At 41.8% G+C, this 19,848-nt stretch overlaps 2 protein-coding genes across 2 annotated transcripts in view; both read right to left on the minus strand.

The window, feature by feature from the left end:
* Positions 1-7,519, minus strand: part of LOC135504020 (histone-lysine N-methyltransferase 2D-like) — a 48,093-nt gene extending 40,574 nt beyond the window's left edge. The window contains 9 exon segments of the mRNA XM_064922267.1: positions 340-518; positions 836-950; positions 1,304-1,475; positions 1,619-1,781; positions 2,027-2,142; positions 3,605-3,816; positions 4,265-4,376; positions 4,555-4,631; positions 6,954-7,519. Of these exon segments, the coding sequence (XP_064778339.1) occupies positions 340-518; positions 836-950; positions 1,304-1,475; positions 1,619-1,781; positions 2,027-2,142; positions 3,605-3,816; positions 4,265-4,376; positions 4,555-4,603 (1,118 nt within the window). The 5' untranslated portion in view covers positions 4,604-4,631; positions 6,954-7,519.
* A 4,126-nt stretch (positions 7,520-11,645) lies between these two features.
* Positions 11,646-19,121, minus strand: LOC135559293 (indian hedgehog protein-like). Its single transcript, XM_064993486.1, has 3 exons — positions 18,090-19,121; positions 12,661-12,922; positions 11,646-12,454 (listed from the first exon to the last, which is right to left on the minus strand). Exons 1-3 carry the CDS (start codon positions 18,510-18,512, stop codon positions 11,646-11,648), a joined length of 1,494 nt encoding a protein of 497 aa, XP_064849558.1. The 5' UTR covers positions 18,513-19,121.
* Between the last annotated feature and the right edge of the window lie 727 nt (positions 19,122-19,848).

The raw sequence follows: 19,848 nt of genomic DNA on the forward strand, positions 1-19,848 counted from the left end.
ATGAATTAGAGTGGGCCAAATGTTACAGAAATAGTGGTAGTTATCAACGTCTGTTGTTGCTCTATAGGCTGGTGTCTAGGCCGGGTCACTGTCAAATACAGTGTGACAACTTGATGAAAAAGGTTTATTAACTTGCCAATTGAATCATTCTGAGGCCAGGAGACGTACCTGGGGGCGGGAGACGTACCTGGGGGCGGGAGACGTACCTGGGGGCGGGAGACGTACCTGGGGGCGGGAGACGTACCTGGGGGCGGGAGACGTACCTGGGGGCGGGAGACGTACCTGGGGGCGGGAGACGTACCTGGGGGCAGGAGACGTACCTGGGGGCAGGAGACGTACCTGAGGCAGCTGATGCAGCGCGGCAGCATGACGGGTGGTTCCGAGGCTTTGCTGCAGACACCACACATAGCGCTGCGGGTACGTTGGCAGCCCTCACACACGGCATAGTTGTCAAACCAGTGGGTTGAGCCGGGCAGCGTCAGACCATGAGCACCACAGTCCACACACACCCGACACCTCTGATATGAGGAATACATGGGGGAAATTAAATGAGTAATTCACACAGGAAACACAAACTGCTACATTTTCAGAATTTATCACGTACTGGAAAAAGATTATATTTCTGCATATCCTTATTTTAATTTACAGAAGTAATTGTCATTGAAATGTTTCCATTGAAAACCTCTAAAAAAAACAAAAACAAAGCAATAACATGCACCATTTACAGTAAGACTTGGTCAACATGGGAAAGGACTTATAGTCCTTTATAGTGCACCGTTATCCTTCTCTCCTAACAGAGGAGACTATCGTCAGTGGAGGTGAGACATGGTCTTACTCTGCACTTCCATGTGTCGGAGGGAAGAGAGGTCATGGCTGGCTGGAGACAGAAGGTGTGGTAGCCCTTATCACAGGCATCACATACTAACATCATGGAGTCTTCCCCTGGTTGCCTGGAAAATGTGAGAACCCAAAATTTTACCCTCCAGAGTCTACCTATTCAATGACAGCTACATGCCTCGTTTCTAAGACCCAATAGACTTTGACAACTGCCAAGACTTTTTCCCCCTGGTAATGTCACATGATTAGGGAAACCCCTGCCCCTACTGATTGAGAGCATGTGGTAGTAGATGGTCATGGTAGATAGTGTTCAGGAACAGCTCTTCACAGTCTCCCAAATCCCACCTCAATTCAGTGAACAAAAAATGTATTTTACAAGTAAAAAATTGAGAGCTTTTCCCATTTTAAACAAAAATATTATCAAAAAAATGTGTAATGTGAGATTGGGCAGCAAAGAGACACTCACCTGCATGTCTGGCACACTTTACACTCCGGGCACTGCCACCCTGACCTCTGTATGGGCGTGGCACTGATCTCCAGACAGGAGGCGTGGTAGTGCTGCCCACAGCCTGTACAGAACAGCAGGTTCAGCAGCTCCCCCGCAGAGTCACAGACAGCGCACCACGCCTCCTCACCCGCTGGAGGGCAGACAAACCATAGTTATCAAACCAAGTGACCAAATCTTTACACAAAGCAGAGGACACACACCTCACTGTTACAAAGCATAACCTAATAATCGAGTTTGGGCTTTGACCGCAACTAGATTGGGAGGTGTCCTTACCCATCTCCTCAGCCTTGTCCACGTGCTCTGGACAGAGGAGAGCCAGGAGCTTCATAGACTGGAAGGAGCCGCTGGCAGCAGAGCAGGGGAAGTGGTAAAACCGTGAGCAGCCCTCAGCATGGCAGCGGATGGTAGCACCCAGACGCTTGCAATATTCACACAGCTAGAAGGAAGGTTCAAAGACAAGGTTACGGGTCAGAAACATTGCCAGTAGGAAGAATTTCAGAACCCCACAATTTAAATGAATTAGAATTCTTAACTATTACTTCCAGATGGTGTATGTATATATATATATTTTTTTTTTTCTTCTTCAACTGTACCTACATGTTTATTCCAAGAACAATCGCCAAATTGTGACTTCAGAGCTTGCACAGATTTCTATCAAGAGGTGTCATTTGTTTAACCTACCCGCTGTGTCCCTGAGATGACGGCCTTGTCCACATTCTCCAGCTCCCTCTCAGCCTCCTCCGCCTGCTTCACTCCCTCTGACCAAACAGCACACCAGTGATGCACCCAGCAGCCCCCTGTTCACCACAACACACGATTAGACACTTCTCATCTGTATGGTTCCTCGCTTCTGATCAGGATTCTCTCTCTCCTGGATCAATCAATTTGCTTTAAAACTACAACAAAAAATGGGAGGTGAAATGGGATTTGATCGAAAACAAATGCCTAGAGAATTTTGATTAAACCCTTTCCAATATGGCTTTGGGATAGGTTTACTGTGCAGGGTGCACATTGTGTATAATATCAACGGTGGTTATAAGGTATTTTAATTTAACCTTTATTTTACCAGGTAGTCCCATTGAGGTCAAAATACCTCTTTCTCAAAGGAGACCTGACCAAGAAGGCAACTCGAGTAAAAAACTAAATCAAAATGTGATGAGATGTTTGAAATCAAATCAAATTGTATTTGTCACATGCACCGAATACAACCTTACAGTGAAATGCTTAATTACAAGCCCTTAACCAACAATGCAGTTAAGAAAAATACCTTAAAAAAGAAACAAAAGTAACAAATAATTAAAGAGTAGCAGTAAAATAACAATAGCAAGGCTATGTACAGGGGTACAGAGTACCGGTAAGTCGAGGTAAATGACATAATAAACTCAAGAAAAAAAAATAAACATCCTCTCACTGTCAACTGTGTTTATTTTCAGCAAAATTAACACGTGTAAATATTTGTATAAACATAACAACATTCAACAACTGAGACAAACTGAAAAAGTTCCACAGACATGTGACTAACAGAAATGGAATAATGTGTCCCTGAACAAACGGGGGTCAAAATCAAAAGTAAACAGTCAGTATCTGGTGTGGCCACCAGCTGCATTAAGTACTGCAGTGCATCTCCTCCTCATGGACTGCACCAGATTTGTCAGTTCTTGCACAAAGGCACCTGCAAGCTCCCGGACATTTCTGGGGGGAATGGCCCTAGCCCTCACCCTCCAATCCAACAGGTCCCAGACGTGCTCAATGGGATTGAGATCCGGGCTCTTTGCTGGCCATGGCAGAACACTGACATTCCTACCTTGCAGGAAATCACATACAGAACAAGCAGTATGGCTGGTGGCATTGTCATGCTGGAGGGTCATGTCAGGATGAGCCTGCAGGAAGGGTATCACATGAGGGAGCAGGATGTCTTCCCTGTAAAGCACAGCATTGTGATTGCCTACAATGACAACAAACTCAGTCCGATGATGCTGCGACACACCGCCCCAGACCCTCCACCTCCAAATCGATCACACTCCAGAGTACATGCCTCGGTGTAACGCTCATTCCTTCAACGATAAACACGAATCTGACCATCACCCCTGGTGAGACAAAACCATGCACTTTTTGCTTGTCCTGTCTGGTCCAGCGGAAGTGGGTTTGTGCCCATAGGCAACGTTGTTGCCGGTGATGTCTGGCGAGGACATGTACATGTAGGTAGAGTTATTAAAGTAACTATGCATCGATAATAACAGAGTAACAGCAGCATCCCACCTGTGTCATCAAAGAGTGCTGCCAGACAGGATGCGTCGGAGTCTGAGAATCCGATGGAAGACAGGTCATCGTTCCCGGGCCCTGGCAGTGAGGAAGCGGAGGACTCCAGGGCGGGCCGGGAGGAAGATGGCCCAAAATGTCTGAGTTCCCGTTGTCCGTGTAGGCTGCGCTCCACACAGTTACATAGAACACAGACCCTTACACTGCTCTCCCTGTGCAGGTAGAGACTCAGTATTAGACAGACAGCATGCAGTTAAATGGATCCAAATAAGGCCGAGCTTGTGGATCAAGAAGTAAAATTACTAAAGCACTCAATTCAATTCTATTCCATATTATACTCCATACATTATACTCCCCCAACATGAACAAACACAGAAAATATAAAACCCAGCTAAGACTATTTGGGAGTACACCTCTAACTGCATGTCTCCCATGTAATGCTGGGCAGTGCACTACAGCCCTCATGATCTGAGGATATTTAGCAACTCTTGGCAGCACAGTGGGAGTTTGTTTGAAAAATCAATATTTTGTGGTGAATGTTATATGGGAATGACTTGTTAACATATAGGTACTGCCAAAAATTACCATTTGAAATGTTGACTAAGAAATCTATTTTTTCTAGCACTATGCCTTTGTTAGGGTATCTGAGAAGGGACTTACACATCTGTGCTGGAAGAGGCAGCAACAGTTTCAGAGGAGTCCTCTGCAGCCAGAGGGGCCTCTGACTCCCCCTCTGAGGGGATTGGCTGCTCCATAGGGGCGCTGTCATCAGCTGGGAAAAGCATTAGTCCACATGTTTTACCAATTTAACCTATATTTGTCTTCAATTTTAAAGAACATTCCAATAAGCTACTGTATGAAAATCCATGCAACAAATTGAAAAATAAAGAATTATTATAATTAGCAACAACTACTTTTTTTCTGACACCACAGCAGGTATGTTATTGTACCTGTCGGTTCAGAGTCATTTTCTTCGCAGTTTGATTTCTGCTCGTCCATCCCCTCTCCTGATCTCCTTGACAGAGGCCTGAAACGTAAACAAAGTTGCCGAATAATATTAGAGGTAAGGCACATCATAATTTACCAAAATTAACAACAAAAACATGAAATATACACATTATTTACCACAGTCGTACGCGGGGAATAACAACTACCGGTAGTCACATTTATGCTATCTGACGTCCAATCGCAAATTCCAGCGAGGCTCAATTTCCCTTTGTGCCCGGCAAAAGCCCAATATTTCACATTGCTGCAGTATAACGGCTAGATTAAAATAGATAGCCGACGTCAGATAGCTGATTTGGCTAACGTTAGCGTATAACCTCAGACGTGACAAATTCACAAGAACTGTATAAATAATAAATATAGCTAGCAAGAAGCTTATTTAATACAAACCTTTAGCTATATGCATGCAATACTAAATGCATAATTTTGAAACACGTAATTGATTAACCACGATCCAATCTAGATGAATGAATATGGCTGTTTATGTCCTCAATTTAGTTGAAACCGCAAGCTAGCTAACGTTAGCTACGTCGTTAACTGGTAGCATTCTTGCTAACAAAGTAGCTCGCTAACGTTACTCGGGATTCGCAAACTGCATGAAACTAGCGTGTCAGTGACTAGCTAACTAAATAAATAATACATGTTTGAAGACATTTTCATCTTTGTTTTGCCAGAAATGCATAATCCAAACCCACACAAGTCACGTATGGAAAAATAACAAAATATAGGAACTGAAATGTTGTTTTCTTTAAATAAAACAACCCTAAACCGAGATACACAAAGAAAATACAACTTCCTTGTACATTACTTCCTGTTGCAACTGTCAAAATCGTGCTAAAACCGTATCACTGTGCAGCATAGTTCCGACTAAATTATACGGACTAAAGGTACATTAATTTTTAAAAATCCACAATTGTATGAGTAACCGATTTGTGATATGTTAACGATGAAAAAAACTAAATGTCCAACTATGTAGCAATATGACAGATTAAGTGAGAGTTTAAACCAGTTCTTGCCACACAACTTTCTGTAAAACTCAGGAAAGCATTGAGCCCATACCACCTCCTCCAGTAATGGCTGCAGCCCGAATGAGCCCAACAGTTTATTCCAAAATCTGCCTGACGTTTTCAGTTTTTAAAGTGGTCTTATGTCAAATGGTCCACGCTAATTGTTGTGTACAGCTATACCTTAATCCTAAAACGAATGAAAAACAGGGGATTGGATGAGAGCTGAGAAGACAACATCTGTCCAAACCTCCTCTACTGTGAAGTGTGAAACACTAGCTAACAACAAATCAAATGTACCTCGCCTCCACCTAATGATGTAATGTACGCGTATGTATGTATGTATGTATGCGTGTAGTGCACAATGGGTAGCCACATGGAGGGTTATTTTGGCGTATCCCATTCAACAAATGTGTCACTAACTTGGGCCTTGAAGCAGAAACTTACAAATCCCAGTGTTATAGGCTACCCGTGTTTACAGCAAGCCATGGTTAGTTACTTGCGTAACAATATGTTCCAATGCAATTGGTTGTGTTCAGATCACAATTTGCACATCTTGCCATGAAAATGAGCAGAGTGCGATTTACACATCAACATCAAAAGTTGGCACATAGCTAGTAACGTTAGCTATATGATTCAAACTGTGTGATTGAAATAACTCTGAATATAATGTATGAGTTTGGGAGGCTAGTCCATTTCCCCTGGACTGAAGGGAGACTATTACAGTACAATGTCCCACTGCTACCTAACGTTACTACACAGCCATGTAACTAGCTATCCGTCATGTAACCAAACCCAATAACTAGCTATAACCTATCAGCGACCACTATGATGATTACTGTAAACTCAGACCACATAACTGAAAGCCACTGACACCACACGTATAAATCAGAGAACTCCACTTGATTGCTAACTAGCTCAAATCAATGCGTCCAAAACGGCAACTCCAAAACCTCAAAACCTTGTTGGCATTAACCGTTAGGTAAACTCGCTAGCGAAGTTACATGCAAGTTAGCTAACTAGGAAACAAGATAGTTAGGTCGCCTGCCAACTAAGGCACTCACTCAGTTGGCTAACTACGCAGTTGAAATACTAAGGGTGTTCAGTTTAACTAAATAGGTAGCTTACATTTACGTTAGCTAATGTAATTTGAGTGAATTATTATATGAATTCGTGTTAGCGAGTAGCTAGTTAACTTAGTGTCGTTAGCTAGCTAGACGTTAGCCATCCTGATCAACGAACTTAACGTTAGCTAGCTACAACCTAGCTAGCCTTAAAGGTCAGAGAAATTGATTCGTCAAATAAGTTCGTTAGTGATGTTATTCAACCAAACGACTCACCTTACAATGAGATGGTTGTGTCCTCATACATCCAAACAATCCATATTTGTAGTAGTCTACATAGTTAAATGGTTGATGCTTGCCTCATTTTACTTAGCGGGCTTGCCGGCTGGAGAATGAGGTGAGTGGGGGAAGTGCACGGAGTGTGGCTGGATAACTAGCCACGGAGCACGAAATACAAGAGTTGATGGCCAGTTGCTAACACGCCGTGAAAATTGTTAAACAAAAAGCAATGGTCGACGAGTATAAAATTATAGCCAATCTTCCATAAAAATGCACGATCGACAGCCCAATGTTCCGAAACATAGGGGAATGTTTAGTAGTTGATGGTAACTAAATTAGATAGACAGATAACGTTAGCTAACTAACGGCACAAGTTAACGAGCTTCTTTGCATTTTACTGGTTCGGACTTGCATTAAGTTGGCATCCGATATTCGACCCAAAATTGGGTAATATCTCATTTTATTAACGTTAAACATTCAGACATTATCTGAAACAATGTTTTCGACACCTAACGTCTTAACTTTAGCGAGCTATTCCTGTCCGGATCACCACTAGTGTGTCGGTGTGTATGTTCCGTCAAGTCGCTAAAACAACAACATTTCTCATGTCTGCAAGGGATCATTTTGTACGCGCCCTCCAAGTTGTTATCTTATTGGCTTTGAGCTGAACTAGTTAGCTATCTTAACTTTTTCAGGGTTATAATATTTTAGTGGATAGCATATTCTGATTTTGAACTTGTAGGACGAGATTTTGAAAATCATTTTTTACACCATATGTTAGATCATCAGACTGAGCCCAATGCAAATCCATTAACAAGGCAAAACGGTGACTCGTCAATGTCCATGCACGTTGTGTTTGGCTTTGGATGCCTCTATTGTATGTTAGATTTTAGGAGGATACATTGGCTATCGTGTGACATTCGAGAGGTTATGGTATTCATTGCTATAATTGCCTCTTTCTCTCACATGCCCAGATTCAGTCCTACTTCTCCTGTTGAACCGGTAGGCTTCTTGTCTTGAATGGCCCCTTCACCCTTCCCAGAGTTCTAGTATGTTACTTTCCCATTGTATAGCACTGGCCCATAATAGCATGCAGCTCCATGTTGACTTCTGTCTCCTGGCTATGCACTACCATGCCCTTATCTGAGAACATGGCAGTATGTCCCACTGATCTTGCATGTTTTTCAGAGGAATCAATCAACCTCATTCTGCCCACATCCACCTAGTTCCTAGTACAGTTGATTTTCTAGAAGGATCAGGTGCTCTCTCACTTTGGTCTACACCACTGCAACTCCCATTTGACTATCATTTAAATGTTTGGACCAATAATGTATTTTCCCAGTCCAAAATGCTTCTTCTGGCAATTTAGTTTTATTGTTGCACTTAGGCCTAATTCTAGGTAGGATATTAGGCATCTCTGATTCCTCTTTTCTGGATGTGCGCATTAATGCTTGGATCAAATTCAAGGCCCTGATGCTATATCTTGATCAAGACACTCATACCTGACACTTCATACTTCTGTATGTTGGATTTCTGTGGGTAAGAGTATCCATTGGTTGAGCAAAAATGATGCATATTAAACAATGCAATGTTGCACAATGTTTTGCAACATTGTACACAATAAACATGTCTCAACATTCACTCCTGAGTCCTGACTTTGTCACATCCAGGACCAAAACATGTTCGTGTCTCACAACCGTTCACCACACCGAATTTCACCCCAATTTTTTAATTGATGAAAACATGTCTGTCCATCTGTCTGTCCACATTGAATCAATATTTATGAGGCCTACACCAGTACAGACTGTTCAACTTTCTATTAAAAGATCTGCTCTCAGAGATCTCTCCCAGATCAGAAGAATAGTTTTTCTGGCTTTGAACTAACTAACCATAAATTATTGGTTGTGCTGGTTTGGTTTTCATAACGAAATAGGCGATTAAGATACTGGTTGCCCTGACAGGATTACCCAACTCCCACTCAATTTTAGCAGGATTGGATTGGATTTTTGAGGGCAGGGATTGGTCGGGATTCTCTGACAATCTGACACTGCTGTGATTGGTCAACAATGGTAAAAGGTGGGTGGTATTATGTTGTTGGGCTTCTCCCATTGGTCTGATTTGATGAGTGTGCGCATTCTAATCTGCCCCTTCTATCTCAAGGATAATCTCCTGGATGGAATACCTCCACAGCTGTGAGCTGTCTACTACACAATGCTAACTGGAACAATGACATTCAGTTTGTTTCCTTTTATTTTTTATGTATTTGATTTTGTACGCATTTCAAGTCCCCCACCCACTGCTATTATTCTGCTCTTCTCCAATGTGCCTGATGATCCTATTCTGCACACAACACTGGTCAGTTCAATGTAATCTTTGAATGATTTCCAAAATATGGAGCTGATAGAATATAGTATAGTCTCCCTCTCTCAACAATCAGGCTATTCCTTCTTCTAGGATCTATTGAGTATCCAGAATGAAGGTACTATGGGAAGATGGAACACTTACCTGGACTGGATAAATAAATCATTACTATGCATTCATTACTACATTTCTATGTTAATAATAGCATCAATAAAGTGTTGTTAGTTGCTATTGTTTTGTTTACTGCATTATTACACAGGCAGGTATAGGAGCAATAGCTGCAAAGACCCAAAAGTAGATATAATCCACAAATATGATGTCAGTTACTCCACAAGGGGGTGTATAACCTTGTATTACACATCACAGGATGTACTCACTGTGTAAATCTGAGGATAAAGGAGCTGAGAGGAGAACGTTTCAAGATAAATAAATGTGACAAAACAGAGACAAGGCATTGTTCGTTTAGGTTAATAACAGAAAGGAAGTGTCAATGACTGGACAGGTCACCATTAACAAGCTATGTTGCAAATACACTGAAATACTTGGAAAATCAGAGCATAGAGATTCCATTACTCAGGAGCCCAGGATGGAGAACATGATTAAGATAAACACAGAGAGATCGGGCAGCAAGGGAGAATATTAAGTCTGGGTTTCTTATTAACTCCTGTAGACTGGCCCACCAGTTCTGCTGGATGTCTGAGTTTTAACCCTTTCTGTTATAGTACACATGCTCTGCTACAGTACACATGCACCAAGAAGACAGCTCCCACTGTAATTCGGAGGCTCCAAATATGACTATAGGCTGTGGTCAAATTTCTCAAGCTTTTCATGTAGTCTTATTGGTATTTTATTAGGATCCTCATTAGCTGTTGTGAAAGCCGCTGCTACTCTTTTTGGGGTCCACATGAAACATGACATAATACAGGACATTAATAGACAAGAACAGTTCAAGGACAGAACAACATCAATGAAACATATTCTAACATCTTCTGTAAATGTCATTTGCAAACCCTAGGAGAGACAGAACGATTTAACAGAGAGAATCTACATGTAAAACAGGAACACAAGCAGGGTTTACCTTACACAATAATGTATTGTTATTTGTTTAATTACACCTTTAAAAGACAACATAACAAATAAGGCCATAGTTATAATAATTACAATAAATTGCTACATTTATATATTATGATTCAGAAGGTACAAAAATAAAGCTTTTATTTGTTCTGGCACATACTCATATTTCCTCATTGTTTTAGAATAATAAAGCATATAGGAAACCCATATTTTATGTTGGCTTATACTGTAGATGTTATCTAAATAAGATACATATACAATGGATTCTTGACAATACACATATACAATGGATTCTTGACAATACACATATACAATGGATTCTTGACAATACACATATACAATGGATTCTTTACAATACACATATACAATGGATTCTTGACAATACACATATACAATGGATTCTTGACAATACACATATACAATGGATTCTTGACAATACACATATACAATGGATTCTTGACAATACACATGCTGATTCCGTTATTATGGTGTCCATTTCTCTCAGGAATGAACCTGTATAAAAGCTTTCTGGAACGCATCATCTTTGAAGACATAGTCTCAACATGCACCCAAACCAACCATCAACATATTTACTGAAAGTAAAAGAGGAAATACAATGTTAATACATAAATACATTACAATGCAATGACCGGTGAGTCAAATGCAAATATACTCTTTCGGGGTGCATAAGGTTTAACATTTTAGTAAAAGATAGGGCAGTAGAAAAATAAGAGCATAAGTAGAAATGTAACAGTAGCAATTATCTGTAGGACACTGTGGAAATGTAACAGTAGCAATTATCTGTAGGACACTGTGGAAATGTAACAGTAGCAATTATCTGTAGGACACTGTGGAAATGTAACATCTGTAGGACACTGTGGAAATGTAACAGTAGCAATTATCTGTAGGACACTGTGGAAATGTAACAGACACTGTGGAAATGTAGCAATTATCTGTAGGACACTGTGGAAATGTTACAGTAGCAATTATTATCACTGTGGAAATGTATACAGGCACACTGTGGAAAGTTTGAGCCTATAGTGACACTGTGGAAATTAACAATTATCTAATGATGAAATGTAACAGTGTAGCAAATATCTATAGGACACTGTGGAAATGTAACAGTACAATTGCAATTATCTGTAGGACACTGTGAAATGTAGCAGCAATTATCTGTAGGACACTGTGGAAATGTTACAGCAGCAATTATCAGTAGTATACAGGCACCAGAGTTGAGCCTATAGTGCCTTTAACCTAATGATGAAATGTCACAGAACTGTCCAATTCCCCCTCAATGTCTCTGTTTCGCACAGAGTCACAGTGTCCCCCCTCAATGTCTCTGTTTATGGGTACAGCAGCGCAACTGCTTTGTCTGTCTGAAGTGTTTGTATTCACATACACGCCTGGGCTGCTGAGTGTCTGATTCACACAAATGTGTTGAGTGTTGCAGTGAGTGGGCTTCTTCGTGTGCTCTCTCTCTGCCTCTGTGACCTGCGCTCCCAGTGTGCCCTCCCCCCGAACCAGCTGGGTGAATGACAGCAGCAGTCTCAGAGGCCCAAATGCCCAGTGTGCCAGTCTATGGTCCTCTATAAGTGCATAGCTGGATGCCAGCACCCCATCCACAAACAGAGTGCCGTGTTCTGTAAGTGGTGCGTATACACCCATCCCTTCCTCCTGCGATACAGATGTGATCCTGGATGGTTGAACTCGGCCGTCCACTCCATGGACGAGTACATAGTCCCCCGGTTTGGCTCTACTGGCAAACTGAGCCTTGTACTCACTGTAGTGGAGTTTGTGATGGGGTGCGAGGAAGACCAGGTGGTGGGGAGTGAGGGCTAGGCGGCGGCCATCTTTTGTGGTCAGGACCAGGAAAGTGGACCTGCTCTTATGGTCTTGGTGTAGGAATAGAAGGACGCGGCTGAGGACGATGTGTCCTGACCCAGACAGGGCCAACACTCTGTCACCAGGCCCCAGGGAGGCCAGGGTCTTCTGTCCCCCTCCGGCCAAGGTCACCCGGGCCCAGCCTGGGAAACAGCCCCCTTTCTCCACCGCCACAGAGTGATCTGAGGGGGGAATCAATAGAGAAGGACCTATTGTAAGATGACTAAAACACTATATTTTGTTAATAACATTGATATGGTATAATATGACATAAGATATGTATGAAAATAATGATATGAATAAATGTCAAATACATCCAAAGGCAAATCACTGGAAATAATATATTTGTCATGTATTAAATATACCAGTTAATCTCCACTTGACTTACCAGCTTTGACAGAGCAGTGCACATGGTACTTGGACTCATAGTACACAAAGTCAAAGCCAGCCTCCACAGCCAGCTGGGCTAGCATGCCGTACTTGTCTGGGATGCGGTCTGACGTGGTGATGTCCACGGCCCGTCCCTCGTAATGAAGAGAGTCAGGGGGGTGATGGCCGTCCTCATCCCAGGCCTCTGTCACCCTCAGCTTCGTCCCAGGCCAGTGGTTCATCACTGCTATGGCTAGTTTGTTGAGGCAGTCTTTACAGCGCTGAGGGACAGGGAGAGGGGTGGAGAGATTTCATTAATACAATATGATACCATTCAATTGAACTATGCTGTCATAATGTATCTACTGTATGCCAATAGAGTCATTCATTTGCTCTCAATTAAATTAGCCCTCATATTCTCGTGAGAATTATTAGGCAATTGGAAAGTATTTTCAGCATTATAGGCGGGTCTGTCAATAGCAACTCCAGGACTATTGACGTGTATGAACCCCCTTAGAGGGGAGGTACCAGAGACAGTTTTAATCATTCATTAACGAGGGAAAGGGAACCGCTTGAGACAGAGAGTAGATATGAGCCTGTTGTCCACCTCACCCACAATGACCATATATTCATTCACTCATAGTCTCATTCAACCCCTTGTAACTCAATACCTAAAAACCTCAACACTACTGCAACTAACTGCATTCCTCCTGTTATCCCCGCTAGGTTATTTGTCTATAGCCTGGTCCCCCAACATTTTTTGCTGTCTTGCCACCTTGCAAAAAAACTGATCTGGAACCAGGCTAATTTGTCTCTCCATTGACATCATCAGATTTAAATTGTCTGTATTCAGAGCTACTAAAGGCCATTGCCACCCTCTCCAACCTTTCTCAAACAATTAGAACATAAGAACACAAAGCTACTGTAGCCATTGTAGAACATTCCTTGGCCTTTTCTGCTGGGTGAGGGAATAATTAAGTCCATTCAGTGAGTCAGTGGCACCTCTTTGAGACATTTGATCAGAAATGTGAACACCAGATATACACCCACTACTGGGCTGCAATGATACATACTGTATTATGTTTGAATGTCACAGGTAGGTAGGTAGCGGCAGGTAGCCTAGCAGATAAGAGCGTTGGGCCAGTAACCGAAAGGTTGCGCGAAAGGTCACTGTGCAGACTAGTTGGTAAATCTGTCTGTACCCTTGAGCAAGGCATTTAACCATCATTTTTCCTGTAAGTCGCCATGGATAAGAGTGTCTGCTAAATGACTAAAATGTAAATGTAAAATGTAACATCACACAATGGCAGTTTACAATGTGTCATGTCAGAGGCTAAATCTCTGTACTCTGATTAATACAACGTAACACTCTCACAGGTAATAGGTTAATTAGGGCAAATTTCAAGTTTTCATAACAATCGGAAATCTGTATTTTTGGACACCAATTTGGCCGATTTAAAAAAAACGTGTTTTTTTACACCTTCATTTAATCTTTATTTAACCAGGCAAGTCAGTTAAGAACGCATTCTTATTTTCAATGACGGCCTAGGAACGGAGGGTTAACTGACTTGTTCAGGGGCAGAACGACAGATTTTTACCTTGTCGGCTCAGGGATTCAATCTTGCAACCTTACAGTTAACTAGTCCAACGCTCTAACCACCTGCCTCTCATTGCACTCCACGAGGAGCCTGCCTGTTGTGCGAATGCAGTAAGACAAGGTAAGTTGCTAGCTAGCATTAAACTTATCTTATAAAAAACAATCAATCAATCATAATCACTAGTTAACTACACATGGTTGATGTTATTACTAGTTTATCTAGTGTGTCCTGCGTTGCATATAATTGATGCAGTGCATATCGTTGTTCCAATGTGTACCTAACCATAAACATCAATGCCTTTTCTTAAAATCAATACACAGACGTATATATTTTTAAACCTGCATATTTAGCTAAAAGAAATCCAGGTTTGCAGGCAATATTAACCAGGTGAAATTGTGTCACTTCTCTTGCGTTCATTGCATGCAGAGTCAGTGTATATGCAACAGTTTGGGCTGCCTAATTTGCCAGAATTTTTTGTAATTATGACATAACAATTTTTTTTTTTTACTAGTAGGCAAGTCAGTTAAGAACAAATTCTTATTTTCTATGACGGCCTAGGAACACTGGGGCAGTGTTCAGGGCAGGGGCAGAACGACAGATTTGTACCTTGTCAGCTTGGGGATTCGAGCTTGCAACCTTTCCGTTACTAGTCCAACGCTCTAACCACTAGGCTACCCTGCTGCCCCAAACATTGAAGGTTGTGCAATGTAACAGCAATATTTAGTCTTATGGATGCCACCCGTTAGATAAAATACGGAACGGTTCCGTATTTCACTGAAAGAATAAACGTCTTCTTTTCGAGATGATAGTTTCCGGATTCGACCATATTAATGACCTAAGGCTTGTATTTCTGTGTGTTATCATGTTATAACTAAGTCTATGGTTTGATAGAGCAGTCTGACTGAGCGATGGTAGGCAGCAGCAGGCTTGTAAGCATTCATTCAAACAGCACTTTTGTGCGTTTGCCAGCAGCTGTTTATGACTTCAAGCCTATCAACTCCCGAGATTAGGCTGGTGTAACCGATGTGAAATGGCTAGCTAGTTAGCTGGGTGCCCCATTGCTCTGCCTGGGTAACGCTGCTACGATGGTGGCTGTTGTCGATGTGTTCCTGGTTCGAGCCCAGGTAGGAGCAAGGAGAGGGATGGAAGCTATACTGTTACACTGGCAATACTAAAGTGCCTATAAGAACATCCAATAGTCAAAGGTTAATGAAATACAAATGGTATAGAGAGAAATAGTCCTATAATAACTCCAACCTAAAACTTATTTTTTGTGAAAATTGAAGACTCATGTTAAAACGAACCACCAGCTTTCATATGTTCTCATGTTCTGAGCAAGGAACTTAAACATTAGCTTTCTTACATGGCACATATTGCACTTTTACTTTCTTCTCCAACACTTTGTTTTTGCATTATTTAAACCAAATTGAACATGTTTAACTATTTATTTGAGGCTAAATTGGTTTTATTGATGTATTATATTAAGTTAAAATAAGTGTTCATTCAGTATTGTTGTAATTGTCATTATTACAAATAAATAAATAAAAAATTGGCCGATTAATCGGTATCGGCATTTTTTGGCCCTCCAATAATCGGTATTGTTGAAAAATCATAATAGGTCGACCTCTAGTACAGACCATCAAACTGAGGCAAACTTTTAAGAGGCTCTTAAACATTGCCTCCTGAAAGTCCCAATTCCCTAGGAATTGGAACCATAGAGATGTATAGAGATCATTGAAAGACTCCAGCACTGCACGGGGTGGTAAAGTCACCAATATTAGCTTGATGCTTTTTTTAAACATCAAAAGAAGAAGAAAATTGTACTACGTTAAAATGGATGATGTCACAGATGCCACAATGGCACAGACACAACGTTGCAATCTCTATACATCTCTATGGTTGGAACAGAGTTTGTTAACCATATTTCAGAGAGAGAGAGACTTGGCAAGAGAGACGCAGAGCAGCTAAGAGGCCAGGTCCAGGCTAAGTGAGAGGGCAGAGATACAGATGGGAGGAATGCATGGGCATGCACTCAGCCAGAGTGAGAAAAGAACTAGGGATACAAAACAAACTGCCTACATTTTTCTCGCCATGCCATTGAAGAGAGGCGTTTCATTGTCATTGAACTACAATAGTCGGTTTTTCCGACGGTGCCATTACTTCAGCAGGCGAGAATTTTGTATAGGCGACCCCTTGGAGTGTCCAAACCCTACACAAAGAACGTCTTTCACATCTGGCCAGAGAGAGGGGCACATGCACACATACTGTACACACACACACACTGACGCACACACACACACACACACACACACACACACACACACACACACACTGGTACATGTACGCATATACACACTGGTCCTCAGACTGGGAATCAGAAGGGCATACACACACTCAACCACAGATTTCCATCACATACTGTACACTCCTTCAAAAAAAAGAAAGGACACAGACTGAACTCCAAGCATCAACACATGAGTAGCCTGCATTTACAGAAGAAATGTTATGCTCAATTGTGAAGGATAGTCTTGATGTTACTAATGATGGTGAATTTTAAGAATCTGACAGTTAGTTTGAAGATGACAGTAGGCCTACTGTATGTCTTAAATATCCCATGTCCAAGATTACATTCCTCTTGTACATGGATGGATTCTCCCTTGACATCAGAAGTTGAGAATACCAGCCATTTGAGAGAAATAACAATATGTTTATTGTTCCACGGCCTCAACTCAAAATGCTAACATCACACTGTGGCTTCCTTGATATTCCAAAGAGGTCAGATTTGACACAAGAAAGAGGTCTGTGCCTGTGTGGGAACTCAATTCCTGGTCATATTTGAATGGTCATATGTAGGGTTTAAAAATCCTGGGAACTTTCAATCAATTCCCTGATTTTCACTAAATCCGTTTGGAGGATTCCCAGAATCAGGAGGAAATAAGCTCCTGGAATCCTCCAACCAGGATGTCTGAATGACCAGGGAATTTATTGAACTTTCCTGGAACTTTGCAATCCTAGTCATGTGGCAAACCTGACTCTAATGCAAGTTTACCTGCCTGGCCTCACCTACGAATCTCTCCTAGTATGCACACACAGAGCAATAGAACCAGAGGAATCATTTTATTACCAAGCAACAAAGACTTTGGTTAAAGATTAAGAGGACATGATCCCCACAAGTTGGAACACATTCTCCCAGAGTCATATTAAATTACATCCTGATCCCCCCCCCCCCATCTTATAAAGAAGGAGGGGGGAAAATTAGACACCTGGAACAGAATTATTTGATTAAACAAGAAGTTCACACCAAAATAGTTCAACCAGAGACTGTAAACTGTCCATTACTGAAGTATCTATGGTTTAGCACCTTGTGAGTAACTATCCAGCCCACTATTTATTTGATTGCTTTTTATCAAGTAACAAAATAGGACATTCAGGGAAAGTGATTAATGAATTAACATCAGTTTATCAAGTTGAAGTTGTGGATTGGAGAAAATGAATCCTGAAAATGTCACAATAGTGATAAAAAAATCTATGTATACCACTACCTGCTGCAGTTCATCAATCATCCAGCAGAGAGATTCCCCTTATGAGCTAGCACAGAGAACCTGTTTCCTCCTGTGGTATTATACTAGGGACCTACTGGCCTGTCTAATAGTAACTATATTACTGTACCACATGGTCATGAGTGACCAGTGACTTAAACCGGTCAATGGAAAGGGCACCAAGTGGGTCGATGGGATCTTGACGTTGTCACACGGTAAATGTCCTACAAAATCAAACTGAAACCTGGAGATAATTGTACTTGATTAGCCATTACAAACAGTGTCTGACCCAGTTTGTCAACCAGTCTTACCTTGGTCATGAAGCGGTCAGCAAGGGTTTTCTCCTCATCTTTGAAGATAATATCGGTGTTGTAGTTACACACCAGTTCATTAAAGCGTTCAGAGTTACGTGTGATCTTGCCCTCCACCCTCCCGCTGGCACCTAGGTTGTTCTCGGAAAGTTTGGGGAAGGAGGTCTTGTAAGGCATGGGGGTGAGTTTCCTGGGCCTAGGGCGGTTGCCGTACCCAGGGCCTGGCCCGCACCCCTGGACCAGGGTGCTCCACGTGAAGATAGCAAGCAGGCCAAGCCGTGCCAGGCTTACCCACCAGGAGGACACCTTCATTGGGGACACCTTCAATGATCCACCGTGCCCACTAAGTAAGCCCCGTCTCGGGCACTTAAATGCATTTGAATGATGGGGTTCAAATCTTGGTGGTGGTCCATTCCAGACCATGAGTTGTAAAGGAGTTCTAATGTTTCTATAGAGCAAGGTTGGCCATTATGGATCAAAATCCACACTGGAAGTACAGGGACACCGGTCTTCTGTAAAATCCATGTTGACTCTTTAAAATGAACTTTAATCTCTACTGTATTGTTATATCCTCTTGCTTATGTAGTTTAATGTTTTATTGATTACTCCCTTAATAATTTATGCCACTTGAAAACTATTTTCCTTTCCATAATGTTTAAGATTTATCATCCTTTATGCTGTTCACGATAAATGAAAAATAAATAGTTCTCATCCTTATCAGTCTTTGGAGGTACAGGTACCTGTTGCCATGCAGGTGTTTCTCGAGCTTCCAGTCGCCTACCTACTTACCAACCGCCTCTCTCTCCAGTCACCGGGCAGTTCAGCAATAGCAAACCTGACGCGCACCTACATCACTGTTGCGTCTCTGTGAAATATCTCCTCTACGAATTCTCAGAATCTCATCCCATTCCTGCCTCCAGCAAGCGCTTCGAGATGTTTTGTCTGTCCACTTGTGTCTCGTGTCGTGTTGAAGCGCTCCTGCCCGCCGTGCGCCAGCCATTGGGTTCTTATTAGACTCTGGACAAGATTGCCCTCCCTTCCTATACACGCTCCCACCGCGACAGCGCACGCCTCCACTTACGTTATTGCCGGACTTCATGTTGTTATACAGTAGGACGTGACCGGTCTTTTTCCCTCCCAAGAGGCAGAGGTGAAGATAACCAGATTACGAATTATGGTGATGTTGGTTTTATTACACACACATTTTGAGAGGTCGACCAGGGGGATTATTTAACCTACTTGTTCGACAACTCATTTAACACACAATCATGGGATACGAACGATTTACAGCAGCAAGAAAAAGTATGTGAACCTTTTGAAATTACCTGGATTTCTGCATAAATTGGTCATAAAATGTAATCTGATCTTCATCTAAGTCACAACAATAGACAAACACATTGTGCTTAAACTAATAACACACAAGCTATTGTATTTTTCTTGTCTATATTGAATACATCATTTCAACATTCACAGTGTAGGTTTGAAAAAGTATGTGAACCCCTAGGCTTAAGGACTTCTCCAAAAGCTAATTGGAGTCAGGAGTCAGCTAACCTGGAGTCCAATCAATGATACGAAATTGAAGATGGTTAGAGCTGCCCAGCCCTATTAAAAACACTCACAAAATTTGAGTTTGCTATTCACAAGAATCATTGCCTGATGTGAACCATGCCTCGAACAAAAGAGATCTCAGAAGACCTAAGATTAAGAATTGTTGAATTGCATAAAGCTGGAAAGGGTTACAAAGGTATCTCTAAAAGCT

The sequence above is a fragment of the Oncorhynchus masou genome, chromosome 18 (genome assembly GCF_036934945.1).
Source record: "Oncorhynchus masou masou isolate Uvic2021 chromosome 18, UVic_Omas_1.1, whole genome shotgun sequence".
NCBI lineage: Eukaryota > Metazoa > Chordata > Actinopteri > Salmoniformes > Salmonidae > Oncorhynchus > Oncorhynchus masou.

What these genes read in the sequence shown, in the direction of transcription:
- LOC135559293 (XM_064993486.1), bottom strand. Translation starts at nt 18,512, where the DNA reads ATGGTCTGGAATGGACCACCACCAAGATTTGAACCCCATCATTCAAAT. An exon ending in CTGACCGCTTCATGACCAAG is followed by an intron (nt 12,923 to 18,089) that starts GTAAGACTGGTT and finishes CCTGTCCCTCAG; the next exon opens with CGCTGTAAAGACTGCCTCAA. An exon ending in GCACTGCTCTGTCAAAGCTG is followed by an intron (nt 12,455 to 12,660) that starts GTAAGTCAAGTG and finishes TTCCCCCCTCAG; the next exon opens with ATCACTCTGTGGCGGTGGAG.